General features: G+C 35.3%; 1 protein-coding gene across 1 annotated transcript; it reads left to right on the top strand.

The window, feature by feature from the left end:
- The first annotated feature begins 356 nt into the window (after nucleotides 1-356).
- On the top strand, nucleotides 357-1433 carry LOC130945735 (kiwellin-like). Its single transcript, XM_057874442.1, has 2 exons — nucleotides 357-655; nucleotides 1055-1433. Exons 1-2 carry the CDS (start codon nucleotides 357-359, stop codon nucleotides 1431-1433), a joined length of 678 nt encoding a protein of 225 aa, XP_057730425.1.
- Nucleotides 1434-12849: the final 11416 nt, after the last annotated feature.

The following is a 12849-nucleotide window of genomic DNA, read 5'->3' as shown; positions in this document are numbered from 1 at the left end:
ATCCGGTATCCATCTCATTAAAAAATTTTGAAGAGGGGTAGTCTGTGGCAGCATCAATTTAGTTATCATATATATCATTAAAGAATGTCAAATAATATTATTCTTTCATTATGATCATCTACATTACGCCCCTTCTTACACGGCAATTGAATCCACAGGGTTTTCGTACTAGCTACATGAACATGAGTAGCATAAGCAGTAAGCACACATTTTGTTTTTCAAATTGTAATTAATTATAACTTATAAATATCAAAGGTATTTACTATAATTGTCCTCTATTTAAGCATCACATCTAATGCTCATCAGAAACCACAAAACTAAACCACCAATTAGTGATTATAATCTAATTCCCAATAATGGCGCAGAAAGCAACCTCCTTCATTATGGTTCTATCTTGTTCATTTTGCCTATTCACTCTCATAAACGGAATTTCCTACTGCTATGGCCCATGCAACGACTTCAACGACTGCGACGGCCAGCTCATCTGCACCAACGGCAAGTGCAACGACGACCCTGACCTCGGCACTCACATCTGCCGCTCCCCTCCTCCACCACGTGACCACGGATCCCCTCCCCCACCAAGTGGTGGCAGCGGAACGACCTGCCGCTCCTCCGGCACCCTTCAATGCGGCACAAACTCCTACCCTCAATACACGTATGATGCTCACGCTTCCATGCATGTATACTAGTATATATATATTAGGGCTTTAAGGTTAATTAAAAAACTAAATATTTGGTTTAGGTTAGTTAATCAAACTAATTTTATACATAAAATTAGTTATTAACAGATTAAAAAATTATATATATATTATAAGTGTAATATCATTTATAATTTAAATAAGAGATAAAAGTCGATTTACATGCATAAAGTTAGATAATTAAAAATATAGCTGAAGCATAATTTAATTAAAATTTTAGTTATCTTGTATCGTAAAATTATGTGTTCAAATTATAAATTAAAAAAATATTTATTAATAATTTTTTATATAAAGATAATTTAATGACATTAAACTAAAAATTCTTTTTAATAATATATATAATTTTGCGAATGCAGGTGCTCCCCTCCGGTGTTCTCCTCCACAAAGGCAATACTCACCCTGAACGACTTCAGTGAAGGAGGCGACGGTGGTGCCCCATCTGAGTGTGACGACCAGTACCACCAAAACTCGGAGCCAGTGGTGGCACTGTCCACTGGGTGGTTCAACAAAGGGGCGTTCTGCTTGAGGTATATAAGGATCACCTCAACCAGAACAGGGAGGAGCGTGAGGGCGAAGGTGGTGGACGAGTGCGACTCCGTTCACGGCTGCGACGCGGAGCATGCAGGGCAGCCACCATGCCGGAACAACATCGTGGATGGATCGCAGGCGGTCTGGGATGCTCTAGGGCTGGACTCGAATGTTGGGGAAGAAAACGTTACTTGGGCAACGGCCTGAAATAATAATGTTACGTGGATTAATAATAATTAAATAAAGACAAGAATATATTTAGCTTGTTTTATGTTTCATTTTCGGGAATTTCATAGCCAAAAGAAAATATGTAATGTAATGTAATGGATCGGAGTTAAAACAGAGTTCCACACTCAAATAATATATATATATATATATATATATATATATATATATATATATATATATATATATATATATTATACTTTAATTTGTGTTGAAGATGAGCTTAGTCTACTTTTGTAATTAAGTCTGAGTTTAACTTGCTAATCGTTCGCATAGCGACGGATGTATACTGTGTTTTGTCAGATTGCTATTCTAATTGCAAAGCCTAAATGAGTAGTGTGATATACTAACCGAGCCTTTATTAACACTATCATGCATGTGCATTTTCCCACAATTTTTTTAGAAAATAATTAATTAGGTGGTAAAAGGCCCAAGTTGTATATTAGTTAAAGTCAACTTTATGTTATTACAATCACAATGTCAAACATATAATCTAATAACCATAAGTTCACCATTTTAACAAGGAGCCACTCTAATATATAGATGCTTAAAATATTTTTTTTAAAGATATTTTATATTTAATATATATAATCGATTAAATTACATCAAACAAATTGATATAACTAAAAAATCGGTAAACTAAATTTTAAACTAATCTAAATTAATAATTTTTTATAAAAAATAACTATAATAATTCTATTATAAAAAAATGACTAAAATATTCTTAATATATATATTTTTTAAAAATTCTAATTAAATCCTAATCCTATAACGACATAAAAAAAAAGTTAAAATTTAAGATTCTCAAAATTTATATATATATATATATATATATATATATATATATATATATATAGTATTTTAGTTCTTTTTTATAATAAATATATTGTAATTATTTTAAAAAATATTAATTTAGATCAGTTTAAGATATAATTTTTTTTGTCAAATCAATTTATTTGATCTAATTTTAATGAAATAATATAGTTTAATCAATTATATGTAATTATTTAAAAACAATTTAAAAAAAAATGTTTTAAATATTTTTATGTAAATGAATTTTTTTAATAAATGAATACCGTACAAAAACTGACGAAGATTCTACTGTACACTCAAAGAAATGAAGAATTGGTGATTAAGGGTCAGGATGACGACCTTCATTTGTACTTTTGGTGGTTAATTAAAGTTTCAAACTGAATAAATATTATTATATAAGTTGATAATTAAAAATTATTAAATAATTTGATATATTTAATTAAATAATTATTTAATAATTTTTAATTGTAATCTTTAGATAAAAATAAAGATAACTAAAGGTTAATTTTGATCAAATTTCAGGCATCTTCCTCAATGTCTCATAAAAAAAAGTCCAAAAGAGAATCTCAATTCTCAGGTCCAAAAATATTTTATAAGGATCAAAACCCTGGATGGGCTTAATCATCATCAATTTCAAGATTTTCAACCAAAAATAAATGAGTTATGGAGCAAATCCTAGATGGAGGATCACTTGTGGGAATGGCGTAATGCTAAATTGCTAATCCATGCTCCCCACGGCCGAGGAAGAAAATTTCCTTTTCGGTGGTAAAGTATTCTAATAGTATATCTGAAAAATTAAAAGCTAGGTGTTAAAAACTCCAATGTAGTATACTAGTATTCTCTTGTAGCAAAGTCTTTGATAAAAGTGTAGCTTTCTTTTTTTCTTTTTTTTTGACAGAGAATATAGGTCAGATATCTGATCCTGCTACACAATTAGAATCTGATCTGTCCTAATACCCACTTCTCCTAGTGTCCGACTCTAACACTATGGTCTTTCTCTTTGTGTTGCTCTGTGTTCGATATTGCTGTTGTCGCCGAATCCTCCATTGCCAGGCCGACCTGATGCATGGATCTGTTAGCTGAAACATTTTTTTCGATTGGTGTCTTTAGTTCCACTCTGTAGAGAGACGTTTTGAGATCTCCTCCAACACCGTTCTCCTCCCCAGCCTGGTTCTGATGCCGCTAATCATGGGTCCTTCTTGGAGCTTCTGGCCGGTATGTCTCTGCCGCTGCGTTCTTCTGCCTCGAGGCATCCCGCATAGGACCAGGACCCTCGATGTTTCCCACTCGACCCGCTCTCCAAGCTTCGCCGATACGATTGCTCCTCTCTATATTTAGCCGCCGCAACGCACTAGGTTGGTGCTGCTCTCCCCCTTCAGCTTCTTGCATGTCCCAGTTTCCCACTCTCTCAGGTAAGTCCTCCTCTGTTTGTATTCCTTGATGGTCGGTTGAGATTAGAGTCCCATTAATTTGATTTTGTATCAATTGATTATGTTGAAGTATTGCGAATCTGGCTTCTGTTCTGATTGTATTTCTTACAAGATTGGGAGCGTTGAATGTCCACTGGCTCCTGAGAACATTTTCCACTACCATCGCTGCCAGTTGGTGAGCTACTGTGTTGCCTTCCCTTGGAGTCCAGGTAGCTCCCACATCCGGCGCATCTTCCAGCAGTTGTAGAATGTCTCTGAAGATTGCGTCCACTTCTGCTATAGGCGTTCTCGCCTTAACGGCTTGAACCAAAAGTAAACAATCTGTTTCAATAATACAGCTCTCTATTTGTAAATTCTTCATGAGAATGAGAGCTTCTCTGTATGCCTGAGCTTCTGCTACTAGTGCTGAAGTCGTGATAAATTTTGATGTAGTCCCAGTGATGATCTTACCCTTCCAATTCCTAACAATGACTGCTGAGGCTGCCTTGCCTGTATCCCTTTGGAAAGCCTCGTCAGTATTGACCTTCAACCTATTTTGTGGCGGTGGTCTCCAGGTAATTCTCTTCCTATCACCAATCTTGCCTCTGCTTGTATTATGATTTGTGATGCTTCCTCTTGTTGTGTTGTGGAATTCTGCTGCTAGACATTCTGCATTAATTATTACCTATTCCGGATTGATTTTTGTTTGCTGGAATATGTATTGGTTCCTTGCCTTCCATATATACCAACATACACACCCTAGATTACATAAAATTCTTTCCTGATCCCTCCCCGTCCCACTTTTTATTTTCTGAACTGTATCCATTATCCATTTTCCAAACGATGCCACATTATAGGCTGTAGGTGCTATTTGAATGCTCGCTCCGAACCAAACTGCTCTCGCCCACGGACATAAAAGTAAAGCATGTTCAACAGTTTCATTCTCATCCTGGCATATGCTATATGAAGGCTTGACTGCACATTTGTGCTTAAACAAATTACTATTTACTGGCAGAATTCCCTCCTCAGCTTTCCATAAGAACATTCTGATCTTTTGTGGCACTGGTAGTCTCCATATAGTCCCCCAAACCTCTCTGAAGTTCTGACTTGACGAAGCTTTGTTAAATTTTGTCTCTTCTTTTGCATCTTTCTCCTCTTTTGCAGCCTGGTAGTCTGATTTCACTGAGTACTGTCCCTCGACTCGGTATGGCCAGATCAGATTATCTTTTTTGTTAATCAGGCTGATAGGTGTTCTGAAAATCAATCCCACTATGTTCCCCGAAAATAACTCCTTAATTCTGTTCTCATCCCAGCCCTCCACCTGCTTTATTATTTCGCTCACTTTTCTGCTTTGGTCTTCTCCATATCTCCTCACCTTCCCTATTCCAGCCACCTAATTATCCTCCCAAATATCTATCTCCGTTCCGCTCCATATGCTCCATCTACCTTTTCTTCTCAGGAAATCCCTTCCCTCCAACAAGCTCTTCCATATCCATGACGTGTTCCTTCCTTCTCTCGCTTCCCACAGGCTACAATTTGGATAATAAATTGCCTTTAGGTCTTCGCCCAAATTGTTTCTTCCTCTTTTAGTAGTCTCCAAGCTTGTTTCGCTAGGTGCGCGATGTTTTGGCACTCTAAATCCTTAAACCCCAAGCCTCCATCTGTTTTGCACTTAGTCAATTTTTTCCAGCTTTTCCAATGAAGCTTTTAGCCTTCCCGTTGTTTGCTCACCAGAACCTCGCTGTTGCAGCCTCGATTTCTTTGCAGAAGGATTTAGGAAACTTGATGACGTTCATAGCAAAAGCCGGGATCGCTTGAATTACTGCTTTTATCAAAATCTCCTTTCCGACTTGATTTAAAAGCCTCTCTTTCCACCCTTGCATCTTGTCAAATATTTTCTCCTTTATCCATTTCAACGCCCTATTCTTGGATCTTTCCCATCTCGCAGGCAACCCTAATTATCTTCCTGGATCCTCCCATGACGCCATTCCTGTAATCTCTTCTATATTCACCCTCTTCTGTATAGAAACTTGGCTCCCAAAGATTAACCCGGATTTCTTGATTCTTTGCCCTGATACCTTCGTGTATTTGTTTAAAATCTGAATGAGTTAAAACATCTCCTCCTCTTCTGCTCCTGCAAAAATTATGCAATCATCAGCGAATATCATGTGAGAAATGACCGGTGCTGATGGGGCTAGTCTTATTCCAGAAATCAGCTTATCCCTCATCGCCTTTTCCATAAGAATAGTGAAGCTTTCAGCTGCCAAGATAAAGAGGTAGGGTGATAAGGGGTCTCCCTGTCTAAGGCCTCTTTGAGGGGGGGTGATCCTCTTGGATAGCTTTCCATTTATTTAAATCTGTAAGTGGCACTTTTTACGCAGCTCATAACCAACCTCACCCATTCATTACTGAAACCAAATTCTTCCATAACCGTCTGCAGAAATTTCCATTCCAATTTGTCGTAGGCCTTATTCATGTCCAATTTCATGGCTAGGTCCTTGCTTCCTGAGTTTCCTTTTCTTTTTAACATATGGAAAGCTTCCTGCACAATAATTATATTGTCTTGTATGAGTCTTCCTTTAACAAAGGCACTCTGAACTGGAGATATGATTTTATCAAGAACTTTCCTTAACCTTCCTACCAAGACCTTAGTTACAATCTTATATGCAAAATTGCAGCAACTTATTGGTCTGAGCTGATTGAGGCTTTTTGGTTGTCTGACTTTGGGTACCAACACAACAGTAGTTTTCCCTAGATCCTTAGGTATGAAACCTTCTTCGAAGATTTGCTTCACTACTGCACAAACTTCTTTACTTAGGATCTCCCAGTGTTGCTGGAAAAATAGCCCATTTAAACCGTCTGGCCCCGGAGCTTTCAATCCTCCCATACTAAAAGCTGCCTCCCTTATTTCCTCATCATTAATTTTTGCCATCAGTTCCTCATTCATCTCTCTGGTAACTCTCCTTGGTATGTCTCTTACGCAATCTTTCAGGTTTCTGTCCCCTTCGGAGGAGAATAACTTAGTATAGTACCTTTCCACTAATCTCATTATGTCTGCCTCTCCTTGTATCCACTGACCTGTTTCATCTCTCACTTTGTCAATTCTGTTCCTAATTCTTCTTTGAATGGTTGTTGCATGAAAGAATGCTGTATTTTTGTCCCCCCATTGTAGCAATTTCAGTCTTGATCTTTGCCCCCAATATTTCTCCTCTTGTTTCCAAAGTTCTGCTATTTGGTTCTTCAACTCCCTCTCTCTTTTTTGTTATCTTTCCGTCAAATCAGCCTCTTGGATATGATGTAACTCTGATTTCTTTCTTTCTAGTTCTTTATCTGCTCTCTTGAACTTTCGTCTGCTCCATTCCTTCAGCTTCCTTATGCATCTGTTCCTCTTCCTTATGAATTTGCCCCAACAATTTATGTTTCCCTCATCCTGATGCCAACCCTTCTTGATCACCTCTTTGCACTCCTCATGCTCAGCCCAAAACGCCTCAAACCTGAATTCTTTTTTTATCCTACCTCTTGGTTGAGTTTCCAAAATAAGCGCACAATGATCCGAGCTTATAGCCAGTACTGCTTTTAAACTAACGTTCTGGTATATCTACAACTATTTTCAATTCACTAACACCCTGTCTAGTCTTTCCCTAGTTATGAAATTGTTTCTAGGATTACTGAACCAGGTGTATTTACTTCCTTTAAGATCAACATCCATCAAATCATTATCATCTACGAATCTTCTAAACGTTTCCAAACATATTTTTTGTTGTGGAAGAATACCTACCTTTTCTTCTTGACTTAGTATGTCATTGAAGTCCCCCAAATAAGCTTGAGTTTCTTCCTTGCTTATGTTACTTACCGTAAGCTCCCACCATAGCTTCCTCCACTTTTGAAAAATAGGATTTTCATACACAAAAATGCCCTGACAATTCAGATCATTATTAATGTTAATATTAGCTTTAATATAGTTATCACACCATTCATAAACATTAATATTTGCATTAGATTTCCATAAGAGACATAGTCCACCAGACAAGCCCCAGAATTCTATACAAAATATGTTATCAAACTTCAATTTCCTTTTTATCCTATTCATTCTGTCCCTACTAGCCCTGGTTTCCATAAGAAATACTATAAGCGGCTTTACTTTTTTACATAGGTTGTATAACTCAGAGATTGTCGGGACAGCCGCTATTCCCCGACAATTCCAGCTGATTATACTCATGGGTGAGGTTGGGGCATGTTAAGGCCCGCCTCCTCAACTATTTGTCCCTTCTTGCGAAATTCAGAGTCATGTGTTGCTAGTTGATACTCCCTTGAATCCCAAGACTTATTGCTGTTCCTCACTTTCTTGGCCTCCTTATCCTCACTCTCCTCCCTCAATTCCGTATATGTTAGCAAAGGCACTTGTAAGAGTTCTCTTTTTCTTTTTAAATTCAGTTTTATTTCCAGCTTCTTAGCTAGCTGTGTTTTCCAATCTGTCTGTGCTTCCTTTTCTTCCTCCTAATCTTCATCACTTGCTAACTCAACGTAGTAGTCATTCCCCTCCAAGTGAGCATGCTGATCCTTAGAGTTATGATCTCCCTTCTGCCTTTCCTTTGGAGGTTTCTTCTGTTTTGTTTGTTCCTTTTTATCCTTCAGTAAGGCTAGATTTTCGTTCCCCCCCCCCCCCATTCTGCCATCACACATTTGTTTGCCCTTGTGTTTTGCTAACATCAGCCTTTTTAATTCCTGGCCTATAGTTTCTTTCCCTGCTTCATTCTCCAGGCCCAACTTTCCTTTTGCTATGCTGTAGCTATTCACTTTCCTTTCCTCTATTATATGTTGTTTCAGCCCATTAATATTTCTTTATACCTTCTCTCTATGTAAAATATTTGCCCCTATATTAGCCTTGTTTTCCTTTGTTGGGCCCTCCCTTCCTGACCTCTGCTCTTCAATCATTTTTTCTCCCTTCTGGGCCTTGTTATAATTGGCCCATTCATTTTTCCTCTCCCTTATTTTCTCAATGAGGCTTTTAAATTTATAGGCAGCTTCTAGGGTAGTCTGTGTATTCCTAATTTCTTGAAAATCAGGGATTTTTTATACTTTCTCTACCTGCTCTTCTGCCTTCGCCATTTCTTCTTCTCTCTCAGTTTAGTTTTCCCAGACACTCTCCTTCCTGATTTTCTGCTGAAACGCCTGTTCCTCCCTTATCCTGCTCTCTTCCGAGCTTTGCTTCTCCCCACTCTCCCTTTTCCGGTTCTGTTGCTCACGCACCCACTCCTCTCCCTCCTCACTCCAACGTTGTTGTTTTGAGCTTTCTCCCCCTGAGGCTGCACCTGGTCGTCCATGACCCACTCCCAGACCTGGCGCATACCTCTTCTTGGTCGGATCCCAGCATGCCATTGCTATTGGATTCTTGCAAGTCTTTTTTGCATGTCCTAAAATTTCACAATTGAAGCAGTAACTGTCCGGCAACCTTTCATACCTAAAAAAGACCCACAAAGGAGGCAGCTACTCCCTGTCTAACCAGAAGCCTGTGGGTAGCGCCTTGGTGATGTCTATGTTGACCCTGATTCTCAGATATGATCTCCTTAGTATGCCATCCAGTTTTGGGTCCTCCGCCTCATCTAATACTCCCAACATTTCTCCTATGCGCGCGCCTGTCTCTTTATCCATGTAGTCGAGCGGAATGCCATGTATTTGGATCCAGAATTCCATGAAGTCATGATCTACCTCAAATACATATTCACCCTCTCTCCATAGTCTAAGATTGACCTTATTTCCTCTAACATTCTATGGCCCGTTCTGCATGATCTGTAGTCCTTTCTTTCTATCCTTGAAACTGAACAACATCTTCTTTGAACTAATATCAATAACTGCAACCCCCTGTGGGTTTTTCCACACTTCTAGTAAGGCATTCTTATATGTTTTGAAATTTATCTCTTTGTCATTTATTATCTTATCCACTACATTTAGGCAATCTTTCTTGTATTCCAGCTCTCCTGGTCTATTCAACTTGATTACTCTTCCTTCTATGTTGTTCATGCTGTATGTAGCTCAATATATTTTATTGTGTTTTACAGGTTTTTCAGCTGTTTAAACGCTCAAGCTAATAAAGTATAGGGGATGGTTAGAAGTATATTGTGGGTATTGAGGTTGAATAAAACTCCCTTTTTAGAGAAGAACCGAAATTCTTGGACGACTCTCCTATGAGAGGGGAAAGCTCTCAAGTGCAGAGCTCCGACTCTACAAGTTGGATGTTTTTGTACTGATCAAAATGAAATTCGTGTAGCTTTCTTTTTCCAATATTAAAACAAGAAAAGGTCAAAAATAAAAACCTTATTGACGTAGTATGGGTCATGCAACTTGATATGGATCTTCGAAAGCATAGTTTGTCTGCTATTCTTGAGCCCAGGGTGAAATGGACCATGATCCATCTACAATGGTGTGGTATATCGTTGATATGGCCTCCAAGGAAATGAGAAAAAACAAGGCCTCCAAAGTTGATAAGTTAGACAAAACTGAAAAAAAAAAACTGTGACAATAAAGACCATTGAGATAAGACACCCATTCGTCCAAAAAAAAAAAAAACCAACAACTGGTCAGCACCTTCGTACAACTGATACAAGTACTTGTTTTGTGCCAAATTACATGAAAATAAAAAATAGAAGTAGAAATTTATAAGAGAGAGTAAAAGAATTCTGTTATTAATTTTTAAATATGTGTCATTTCTTGACCAAAAAAAAAAAATATGTGTCATTTAATATAACTTAGCACATCCTCCATTAGATTGTATACACTATATCACCCAAGGAGTCAAATAACTACTTTATACATGTTACATGTAGCTATGCTTTGCGTATTCTTGCATTTTATAAAATTTGGAGCCTAGAGATTTATAAGAGTTAAAAGCTAAAATACTAAACCCACAAGTTCTACCGTTAGTGAACAATGTTCCATTACTATTTAGTAGTGCTCTATTATAAGGATTAATGCTCCATGGACAAATTTAGTATTCCAATATTAACTAATGGTAGGACATCTACTCCCAATACGTTTGATTTTAACAATTAACATAACATTAATTGTTATTTTCAAATACTCTTTTTTAAATATAACGATTGCTGATGCGTTCTAAACAAAAATAACAAATGAAATACTCCTTAAATTCTAAAGCTTAAATGAGTTAAATATTAACTTTTAATAAATCCTAAATTTTAAATCCTAAATTATGTATCCTAAATTTTAAATTTTAAATTTCTCCTTTCATTCATGTTAGACTTGACCGCGCAATTCCATTCATGGACTTATGGGCATGTCCACAGCACAAAAGTGTTAATCACGGCACGTATCTACGGTAGATTAACCCTTATGGCCTTATCCAACAAATCAACGGTGTTAATTTCAGTTGATATCTATTGTTTGTTTGCTGCCTAATTTATCGTGGTCCTTACGATTTAAGAAGACCGGTGCCATTAATGTCATTGTATCACCATGAATGCTAATGGCGAAGTCTACTTGCGTTTTTTTTTTTTTTTTTGGTCTAGAAGTCTACTTGCGTTTGTTTCACCCAAGTTGGCCTCCATATATGGTTTGCTTTTTTGTTTCTTCTATTTTGTTTGTTTTGGTCTTTTTGAGTAATGTTGATTGGTGGTTGCTGAGTTTTGTTACACCTTCCCTCGGTCTTACAGTAAAAAAAAAAAAAAAATTATATGCAGTTATTTTTATATAAAATTATTTTTATATAAATTTAATATTTAAAAATTATTAAATAATTTAATAAATTTAATTAAATTATTATTTAATAATTTTTAACTATTAAATTTATATGTAAATAAGTGCATGAGTCTTTATTCCATAATAATTATCACTTCATTCATTTGTTGCATCTATCACATATTTACAAGTTAAGATATTTTAATATATATATAATTCAAATAATGAATACTCATGTATATAAAATTAATAATTAAAAATTATTAAATAATAATTTAATTAAATATATTAAATTATTTAATAATTTTTAAATAATAATTTTATATAAAATAAAATAATTAGATGTGAATTTAATTCTCACAGCAACAAATATACAAATTAGCTGAATACTTATTATGAGATGGAAGAAATCATTCCGATTAACTTTATAGACTGGTATGGGGTACATCGTTGAATTTAATAACAAGGGAAGTTACCTAAAACATGCACATGGAATTCCATGAAGCCTCCAACTTTGACAATTCCACACCGGTATCTCATTATAAACTTGTCTGCAGCAACATAAAAATTAGTTATCATATATCATTAAAGGATGCCAAATAATATTATTCTTTTATTTCACTGGATTTCTTTTCTTTAATAATTTCTTCCACCCATTCTATCTCTATCCTTCACTTAATTTTGACATATAGAATAAGTTTAATTTGTTATAATATAATATGTTCAGGTCTGTTTAATACAACTTATGATCTAGTTAAGTTCTCATTATTGGTGAATACTTTTTAAATATTTAAAATTTTGATGTTTAATAAATTTGTATTTTTATAAATCTTTGGAAATAATCTTTATTAGACAAATTAATTTTTTATTATTTAAAAAAACTCATTTATTTTATAGTGATATATTTTTTAACTAAATTTTTTTAAAAATAAAAGTGTTTAAAGACTTATTTATACAATATTTATATTAAAAATTAGACTAAAAGTGAAAAAAAAAACTTGGAGACTGATTGAATATTTTAACATTATTTTTAATTAAAATATTTAAAAAAATATAAAATAAAAAATGATTTTCAGCTAAAAATTATGAAAAATTTCCAGTCTATAATATGATATTTTTAATTAAGAATTCTTGATCTATGGTGTTAAATTTAAATTCTAAAACCAGTCTTTACTCTTCGCATTGCCAACTCACGTTTTCTATTAGTTGTCTACTCATCATTATTTCTCTTCCACTCGTTTTTCCATCCTCTTAATCCGATTTAAAGGTAAAAGAGTTCTTTTAAATTTTTTTTGGTTGTGCGTGAAAATTTCTACTATTTTATTTTTGTAAACTAAATTTAAATATTAAACGGTGTAAAATTTGAGTTCTAGTTTTCTTTATTATATTCACCTTTATTTTCTTAATTTTCAACTCTTTCACGTTCTCTGCTTTCAATATCTTTCAAGTTTTTTTTTTGTGTTTTTCTAAAATTTTTGTATCAG

The sequence above is a fragment of the Arachis stenosperma genome, chromosome 8, assembly GCF_014773155.1.
Source record: "Arachis stenosperma cultivar V10309 chromosome 8, arast.V10309.gnm1.PFL2, whole genome shotgun sequence".
Classification (NCBI taxonomy): domain Eukaryota; kingdom Viridiplantae; phylum Streptophyta; class Magnoliopsida; order Fabales; family Fabaceae; genus Arachis; species Arachis stenosperma.
The sequence above is the reverse complement of the archived record's forward strand: the minus strand, read 5'-3'. Positions and strand labels throughout refer to the sequence as shown.